Here is a 10,434-nt window from a genome sequence, read left to right as displayed (position 1 = left end):
TAACTAGCAAAGTTCCTCCCCCTGTTTAAGATAAAGTCCCCCCGGGCGGGGAATCCAACCCGCCAACTAGCACTTACCAAAACTTCTTGATCCACAGGTAAAATGGTGGATGGCCACAGTGACCGGGTTTACACACAAAAAACCAACGAGGAGCAATTGAACAAGGGGCAAATCCAAATCGCTAATGACGAGACAGGCCTGTGGCTAATGTCCATTCTGTTGAAAGAACGACTTTCCCGAACTCCTGAGGTAAAGTAGCCCTTTGAATTGGGGCCTCCTTGAGCTTTGAAGCCCCGCTGAAACTTGAATCCCACATTCCGCACTTGAATTTAACCCCTTTAAAGGAGCCAGCCGTTAAATATATGGCCACAAACCATTTTTTCTTCTAAAGCGGCCCACGACGTATTACAACGTTTTCTATTTTTTCCAATTTCAATTGTAATTTGTGACGGATATGTACGGCCTGTACAATGATGGAATCTTTATCAACGCATTTCTAAAGAAGTCAATAGGACGCGTGGCATGTTGGATTTTTTTCATGTCTCCAGCTGTTCCCTTTTTTTTAATCATCAGTTACTGAGCGACCATAAATATACGTCGGGGCGAATTTCAAAAAGTGTCTTTGTGATTTTAGCGCTAAAAAAAAAAAAAAAAAAAAACAAAATAGAAAAATCATGGGTTAGGAAATCAGAATTCAAAAAAGTAAAAAGTTTAGACTTCAAAATGACCATTACTTTGGATGACAATAAAAAATAAAAAAATAAATAAGGTAATTTTAGAATGTTTTTTGTTGAAAAAATCTGGTAACGTGTATGATCATTCACACAACCCATCTATTCCCATTAAGTCGGACAGCCTTCTAAAACCCGTCGTTTTCACTATTTCTGATTCCGCATGTAAAAATAACATGGTGATCAACTATGTACCACTTGCCTTATTTGGTAACGGACTACCTATTTTTTTAATTACCTACCATGAAATATAACCCAAGATAAACTGAAACTTTCCGGGTTGGACACATGGGAAAGTATAGACACCCGGCAACTTCTCAAAACTGTTGCTGCGTCAGAGAGCGCCTAAAGTAGCACCATCTTTCGATTCTGTTGTCCACCCTGTTGAAAAATCACATGAGATAGACAGTTCTCTCATTTCTAGGAGTCCTGTCAATTTGTGTAGCAGAGTTCACGAATAATTTCATAGGAAGTTATCATTGTCGTCACAGGTGTCGATAGCTATCGATCCCGCAACTTCGAGCACCGTAAGTCAGACAGTTCACTAATTCAGTAGACCTGACCTTACGCTACGGCTGTGAAGATTCACTGTTGAGTCTATGGAATATTGACATCGAATGACCTAATGTTTTCGATGTGGAGCTCTTACCTCGTCTTATTACGCAAATAAGGGTTAAGCAACCTATTTACTTGAGTTACCATCTCTCAGCTCTCTCTCGCTGACTATCCGATTTCTCACCATATTGCTACATCTTTCGTCTTGCTTCTACCGGGATAGGCATTTACCAAATTTCTTGACGACTTTTAACGCGACAGAGCGTTGTGATATATTTCCTTGTCACAACATTTTAGGCGAACATTTACTACGAGATTGTAGGAAGGACATGGCGCTTAAGGCAACATGTAATTGACCAATAGTCTGTGGAATATGGCGTCATTATCGACAATTTTCTAGTGCAAAAAACAAACTTGTTACGAGTGCGCGTCCGAGCTTGGATCATTTACCATGAGACGGATACATTACCAAATTTCATTTCTCTATTGACAAACCGCTTCTTGAGATATTTTGTCAGCCAACTGTTACTACTTTTTGCCATTAACTAATGAGCCTGTACGTACGTAAACGTACGTACGTTACGTATCAGACCATGGGCCTAAAAATCACTTTGTTGACATCAGGAGATCCGCAGTGAACGGATATTCTATAAAACGCCTCCATCTTTCGTGATTTTGCCAAACCAATTTGTTACAATAACCGATTGCAATATCTTTCTTTACTATTAAGCTTTTCGACGTATACTTTAGAATTCAGAAGACAGAATGGAAAGAATTGCCAGGCACCTTACGTAAGGCCATAAGATCTCTATTATGAATTGAAAGAAACAACTTCTTTAACTTGAAGCCTCCTAATACTTGAATCCTTTCTACAATCAAAGCGCCCCTTGAACCGAGGAACCTCTGACTGACATAATGGTCTTATCGTCAGACCTGCGAAAATCGGAAGTAGTAAGTAATAGACAGATAGAGATAAATGATAGCCGTTGCGATATCCATTATCCCCGATCAGGACTGTAAAAGTTCCTTGTACCTCGGACAGAAACGAACAGCGGCTGACTAGTGCTTTAAGGCATACTCTCTACCAACTAAGACTGACTAGTCTGCCTTACCTACCATCAGTAGACTGCTATTGAGTAGTGTGGATCTGATTCTCAAGTTCTATTGAGAATAAAATTACTCACTACCTAAGCTCATCAGGGACAGGTTTTGAACCTTCACGGCTACCTGGCTATAACCGGATTAAGTATATAAGCGCAAGATTCTCACTCTATTTATTCTATTTCAATTTTAAGAAATCTTCTATCTTTATTCTTCATGCGTATGGACCATTTCGACGCGGAGCGGTGGATCCTGGGTCAGGCGGACGGTTTCGAATCCGCGCTGGACATCGGGATTAACCGGTCTATAATTCAATTAAGAAACTAAGTGTTATTGAATTGACCAACCCAGCCCACTGAGGATTGGAAGTTACCAGAGGTAATAAATAAATAAATTTCTTCGTGTGTTTATATCATAACTTTGGTGCTCACTGCAGCATTGTAGGTAGGATTTTTTAAAAATCTCAATAATCCAGCAACAATGTTTACCTTTGCCAGCTCTAGCTTAGCGCTTAGTTGGTAGTGGCCTGCCTTGTAAGCGCTGGCCGTTTTCGATTTACCGCCCCGGGGCGGATTTCATCCTGATGCAGATAATGTTCGGTTTCTCGGAACGACGGCTTTCCTGATCCTGTCTTCCTTCTCTCTTTGAAATTTTCGGGACGATTAAGATTTCCCTCTGTCAAACCTCTTAAAAAAAAAAAAAAAAAAATGTTCCCTTGATTGGAAAAACAAGGCTCTTAGAAGCGCGTTTTACGAAGCCAAAGTTGGCTTCAATTCTGGATTGAACTGGGCTATTAAGTTACGCTCAATCCTAATTGATCTCAATACATGATTTGGTTACCCTCGCTCTTAGTCTCTTACGGGTCTCAATCTGCGACGAATTATTATTATGTACTTAGCGAACATCCGTCGTTTTCGCTCCGGATTTCTGCCTAGTAAATCCTTAAAGGCATGGCCTTCATGCCTCACTCGGTCACATATTGGTCTTGCGCGGTGGTAGCTTAACAAAAACGCAACGACGGAAAAATAGGGGCCTAAACCTTCAATCCCCCAAAAAATACCACTTCGCTGGCATAAAAAAAGACCCCGCCAAGTCGTTCCTCCCAAAATTAAATAAGTGCCCACAAAAAATAAACAAAATCCATCCCACCCCAAAAAAGATTAGAGATCAATTTTGTACCCCGCCTTTTATTCACTTCATAATTTGTGTCCTCCTTCTTCACGTAGTACCTACCTTTCTTTCCCCTCATTGCACTCCTCTTTCTCTAATATTACTTTTGCTTCACTGCATTGGCGGCGTGCCACCTACCTTTCTTTGCCCTCATTGCACTCCTCTTTCCTCTAATCTCGCTTCTGCTTCACTGCATTGGCGGCGTGCCATCAATTTATTTTTAAAGCATTGCCCGCCGCCAATGCAGTGAAGCAGAAGTGAGATTAGATGAAAGAGGAGTGCAATGAGGGGAAAGAGAGGTAGGTGGCACGCCGCCAATGCAGTGAAGCAGAAGTAATATTAGAGGAAAGTGGAGTGCAATGAGGGGAAAGAAAGGTAGGTACTACGTGAAGTAGGAGGACACAAATTATGAAGTGAATAAAAGGCGGGGTACAAAATTGATTTCTAAACTTTTTTGGGGTGGGATGGAGTTTTGTTTATTTTTTGTGGGCACTTGATTTATTTTGGGAGGAACGACTTCGCGGAGACTTTTTTTATACCACGAAGTGGTATTTTTTGGGGGATCTCATAACTTTTTGCAGAAACTTAGCATAATATGACGTATGAGCGTAGCGCAACAAAGTACAAAGGCAATAGGTATAGTAACATCATTTGGTAAGGTTTTGTGAGTTTGGGTTATTTCTGAGTGAAAAACACCACAGTAATATCTTTATCTTTGGATTAGTTTTAGTAAGTTCGGGTCGATTCCGAGTAAAAAAATACCATAATAACATCATTATGTAAGTTTTAGTAAGTTCGGGTCATTCCCGGGTTAAAAATACCATAGTAACATTATTGAGTAAGATTTGGTAAGTTCTGATGATTTCCGAGTGAAAAATGCCATAATAACATCATTGGGTAAGTTTTGGTAAGTTGCGAATATTTCTGAGTGAAAAATACCATAATAACATCATTGGGTAAGATTTGGTAAGTTCCAATCATTTTTGAGTGAAAAATTAAATAATAATATCATTGGGTAAGGTTTGGTAAGTTCTGATCATTTCGGAGTGAAATATATCATAGTAGGTAACATAATTACTTAACTTTCATGAGCTGGCCCTAACCAACTTTGGATATTATGTATCACCTCATCAGGTAAAACCCGGCATTTTAGAAGAAAAACAGCCAAATACGCCCTTTTTCACTGTGCTCAATTGTCTATTGAAATCAAAAATGATATCTGTTCAGTTTTAATGTTTCGTTAAAGTAATATGTACATAAATTTGAAATTTCCCAGACTTGAAAGAGTTGATAATGTTGATATATGTATTTCATTTCCTTGTATACCGTTTGATAAACTGGTAATATTGTGGGTTAGGTAGGGTGTTCTACCCATTATGGAGTACCTATGTTATACTTTCAGTGTTAGAACTGCGGCATTCCGCGGGTAATACTTGTAAATCCCGCACGGAATTGGTCACTTCCCGCGGGATTCAAAAGCCTGCGGGATTGCTATCCCTACACACGTAGCACTGGGCCTAACCAACTTTTAAAACTATCACCTTATCAATTAACAAGCTGGGTCCGTCCCTCCGGGATTTTTTTAGCCCGTAGTCTATTCGATCGTGATTAAAGAAAATCAGTACTTATGTACCTACCTAATTTGTTTAATATTCAGTTTATTATTATTCTTGATTTGATTTTTAGTCCGTCCTTCCTTTATTATTACTAATAATAAAAGGTATAGGGGACGGACTATTGTATTCGCTTCGGTGTCGTCTGTCTGTCGGTCGGTCTGTCTGTCCCCATAGAAGGACTTATCCAAACCTAGTCGACCTATATATCAAATTAAAGGTCTTTTTACCAGGAACACGAAAATGGTGGTGCAAATTTTGTCCAGAAAACCATAAAGCCAAAAAAACTGGTTTTTGGGGGATTTTTTTCACATTTTCTCACACAAATGAGCTCTGATCTCGAAATTTGTCGCGACGACCTATAAACTCAAAGCGAGAAAGTTTTAGATAACACTTCAGCCGATCATTTAAGACCGGTTTTAGCGTTACCTATGTTAAGCTACGCCAAGGAAGGCCAATAAATGGATGGGTGACTTAAACATTATATTGGGAATAAAGGGAGAACGGGCTCTAGTCTTGATTTTAAATCATTACATGAAAATAAAATCAAAAAATCAAATCAAGAATGATAATTTTTCAGTTTTCATTTCTTCGAGACGAGACTCAGGGACGATATTAGTTTTCAGGGGCGAAGCCAAGGGAGCGCGAAGCGCGACCTCATGTACACCCCGCGATGCCCTGGGAGCGCGCAGCGCGACCGTAAACAAGGGAGCGCGAAGCGCGACCCCATGCACAACCCCGCGAAGCCCCGGGGAGCGCGCAGCGCGACCCTATGCATACTGATTTTCTCTAATCACGATCGAATAAACTACGGGCTAAAAAATTCCCGGAGGGACGGACCCAGCTTGTTATTACTATTGTAATAACTAGTGGTTGACCCGTCCTTTGTAAGGGACCACCACACACACACAAACACACCCCCACGCACACACCACACCCACCACAAACATCCCATCACACCACACCTATCACACACCTACCACCACCACACACCACATCCACCACCACACACCTCATCCACCACCACACCCATCACACACATCCCACCACACCCACCCACCACATACACGCACACACACCACACCCATCCCACTACACACACACCACCCACCACACACACCCATCACACACACCACACCCATCCCACCACACACCCACACCCACCACACACACGCACCCATCACACACACTCACACACCCATCCATCACACACACACACCCACCACACACCACCCACCACACACTCCCATCGCACGCACACACACCACACCCATCCCACTACACACACACCACCCACCACACACACCCATCACACACACCACACCCATCCCACCACACACACGCACCCATCACACACACTCACACACCCATCCATCACACACACACACCCACCACACACCACCCACCACACACTCCCATCGCACACACACCACACACATACACACACACGGTCGCGCTACGCGCTCCCTGACATGTCCCACAGAGCAGCATAATAGGCATAACTTTGAACCGCCGCCATTTTGAATCAGGATGAAATGTGATAATTTTGAGTAGCCTATGTCACCCTGAGTACTCTTCTTAACAACCAAAAAAAAATTCATCAAAATCGGTCCAGCCGTTTTCTCGTGAAAAGAGGACAAAAGCGGTCTATTAGGTAAAAGAACACTCAAATAAGCATCATTCAATAGGATAAGGAAAGTCGTGTGATGTTCACACCAGATCGCGCTCCCTTGGCTTCGCCCCTGAAAACTAATATCGTCCCTGAGTCTCGTCTCGAAGAAATGAAAACTGAAAACTAAAAGCGAGAGAGAAATGTTAAACGTAGGAAAAGTTTTGCTGGCCTCAAACTCTGTTCCCTGTGTATTTCTTATGGGGAGCTTAAAAAACGTCAATATCTCGGGAATGGTTTGGAATTTCGGGAGTTTCCACACACACACACACACACACACACACACACACACACACACACACACACACACACACACACACACACACACACACACACACACACACACCACACACACACACCACACACACACACCACACACGGTCGCGCTACGCGCTCCCTGACATGTCTCACAGAGCAGCATAACAGGCATAACTTCGAACCGCCGCCATTTTGAATCAGGTTTGAATGTGAAAATTTCAAGTAGCCTATGTCACCCGGAGTACTTTTCTTAACAACCACAAAAAATTTCATCAAAATCGGTTGAGCCGTTTTCTCGTGAAAAGAGGACAAAAACGGGTGTATTAGGCCTTTTTCTTCACGTTTTTGAACCGCCGCCATTTTGAATCAGGATGGAATGTGAAAATTTCAAGTAGCCTATGTCACCCGGAGTACTTTTCTTAACAACCACAAAAAATTTCATCAAAATCGGTCGAGCCGTTTTCTCGTGAAAAGAGGACAACCAAAGGTCTATTTAGCGTGACAGACAGACATACCCACAGACAGACAGACAGAAATTTTTCTAATGTGATTTTTGGAATTGTGGATGCATAAGGAGTAAGAATAACTAAAAATTTCACGATTCTAAGCAATGTACAGACAAATCTACAATTTTATTTATATAGATAAAGGAAGGACGGACTAAAAACCAACATTATGAGAAGAAAATCAGTGTTTTATCATTTAAGGCCGAAGGGGCCCTTTGGGGGCCTTGAAAACATGAAAAGGCACACCTACCACTCACGAGAAAAAAAATGAGCCATCAACCATCAAAGTCCAGTGGTTTAAGCTGTAGACCGGTCAACGTCAAAGAAGAAGCGGAAGCAGCAGCAGAAAATGGTGAAAAATGTGACGTTTTCCAAAGTCAAATATCTCCGGCTAAACTTAACCGATTTTGATTATATTTTTTTTTTTTTTTTCAACTTAGTCTACTTTCATGCCCCAACACACACAAGCAATCCGTTTTCTTCCGTCATTTGTAGTTAGTTGTCCCTCTACAACTACCTGAAAACGGCTACTTTCCCTGTCGCGTATAATATCTCTAGTAGCGCGGTCAAACTATCTTGACTTGGCGGGGCGGAGCGCTACCGCGCTCCTCTATCATTAATTCATTAGTACATAGAAAGTAAAAATGTCAATCCTTACTAAGTACCAAATCTATTTCAGATCGGTTTAAAGATCGAACATTTCAGTCATATCTTCTTTGTTGCATTCCTGAACATCAGTTGGAAAAGAGGTTTACATGTGCTTTGGTGGAATGGTTGCTAGAGAATCACTTGGACCAAACCTGTGAGACCAAATGTTTAATTCTCATCAAGTGGCTGAATTGTAAGTCTTTGAAATTCTCAATCACTACAGATAAGATTATTGTGTCATAGTCCCAAATAAGTATAGGTACTAGTAGTTCTTCGAACTGTAGACCTCACTCAGACTCTTTTGTACAAGCTGAGACCAATGTATCGAATAAGAAAAGAAGTACCTATAATATGTCTTACGTAATTAAAAGGACAGGGAACAGATTTTATTTATAGAAGGCCGGCCATGCCGGGTTATTGTTTCACTCACCCGCAAAGTCTTGTTAATATTTGGCATCCGGGCCAAATTGGTAGACTTACTGAATCGCTGCTATGGGCGGTGCCGTTTTGGCGGACACTTTTCGAAAAAAATATGTTTTTTTTTTCCTTATTAGCCCGTCCTTCCTTTATTATTACGATAGTAATAAAAAAAGGTATAGTGGACGGGCTATTGTATTCGCTTCGGTGTCTGTCTGTCTGTCAGTCGGTCGGTCTATCTGTCCCCATAGAAGGACTTATCCAAACCTGGTCGACCTATATATCAAACTAGTAGTTGATCCGTCCTTTGTACGGGATCAGCGTGGCATAAGAGTCATAACTTTGAGGTTCTGCCATTTTGAATCGGGATGGAATATGAGAAATTTAAATAGCCTAAGGTAAAACACCTAGTTGCCGCACGGCGACCAAAGATCGGCACTTTTTAATTTAAGCGCCAAAAATAAGGAAACGCGCCATTTTTGAGAACCCCTGATAATTTTAAACGATTTTTCAGACGATTTGTGTTTTACTTCTCATACATCAAAATCAGCTGTTGTTTGTAAACATTGAAAAAAATCATTCCGAAAATCGCGCTCCGAGAGAAAGGCCCTAAAAAGCGCATAAATTGGTCATTTGGAAGGACTCCAAAGCCCTTTTACTTCACCGGGCCACTGTACTTACCATACTATCTGATAGTCGTCGCCAGGGGGTGGTGAGGTCACGTTACACTTGAGAGTAAAAGGGACCCGGTATTCGAACACCTTGTATTTGGGCTCGATGTCATAGTTGCCCGTGATGGCGTTCACTGAAACCCGAATAAAAACATGGATATCATCAATATTAAATCTTAGACATTAGATAATCTGGACAGTGCAATGGTCCTACACGAAAATTGACGCGGCAAACAAGAAGAGACCGCCTGAACATAATAGGTCATCATCATCATCATCATCATCATCATCATCATCATCATCATCATCATCATCATCATCATCATTATTATTATTATCATTATTATTATTATTATTATCATTATTATTATTATTATCATTATTATAATGACCTTTATTTTCACATTCATACAAGAACGGTACACACTGCCTATCTATCCGGGAACAATCCACCATCACCACCATCACCACCATCACCACCATCACCACCATCACCACCATCACCACCATCACCACCATCACCACCATCACCACCATCACCACCATCACCACCATCACCACCATCACCACCATCACCACCATCACCACCATCACCACCATCACCACCATCACCACCATCACCACCATCACCACCATCACCACCATCACCACCATCACCACCATCACCACCATCACCACCATCACCACCATCACCACCATCACCACCATCACCACCATCACCACCATCACCACCATCACCACCATCACCACCATCACCACCATCACCACCATCACCACCATCACCACCATCACCACCATCACCACCATCACCACCATCACCACCATCACCACCATCACCACCATCACCACCATCACCACCATCACCACCATCACCACCATCACCACCATCACCACCATCACCACCATCACCACCATCACCACCATCACCACCATCACCACCATCACCACCATCACCACCATCACCACCATCACCACCATCACCACCATCACCACCATCACCACCATCACCACCATCACCACCATCACCACCATCACCACCATCACCACCATCACCACCATCACCACCATCACCACCATCACCACCATCACCACCAT

General features: G+C 42.1%; 1 protein-coding gene across 1 annotated transcript in view; it reads left to right on the top strand.

The window, feature by feature from the left end:
- The window catches only part of LOC113471956, a 16,909-nt gene that overhangs the window by 5,053 nt on the left and 1,422 nt on the right, over positions 1-10,434 (top strand). Inside the window, exon 2 of the mRNA XM_026831460.1 lies at positions 8,283-8,444. Within this exon, the coding sequence (XP_026687261.1) occupies positions 8,283-8,444 (162 nt within the window). The remainder of the gene's footprint in view (positions 1-8,282; positions 8,445-10,434) is intronic.

The sequence above is a fragment of the Diaphorina citri genome, unplaced genomic scaffold (assembly GCF_000475195.1).
Source record: "Diaphorina citri unplaced genomic scaffold, Diaci psyllid genome assembly version 1.1 scaffold3396, whole genome shotgun sequence".
NCBI lineage: Eukaryota > Metazoa > Arthropoda > Insecta > Hemiptera > Psyllidae > Diaphorina > Diaphorina citri.
Note: the sequence above shows the minus strand (reverse complement) of the source record. Positions and strands in the feature narration are given on the sequence as shown.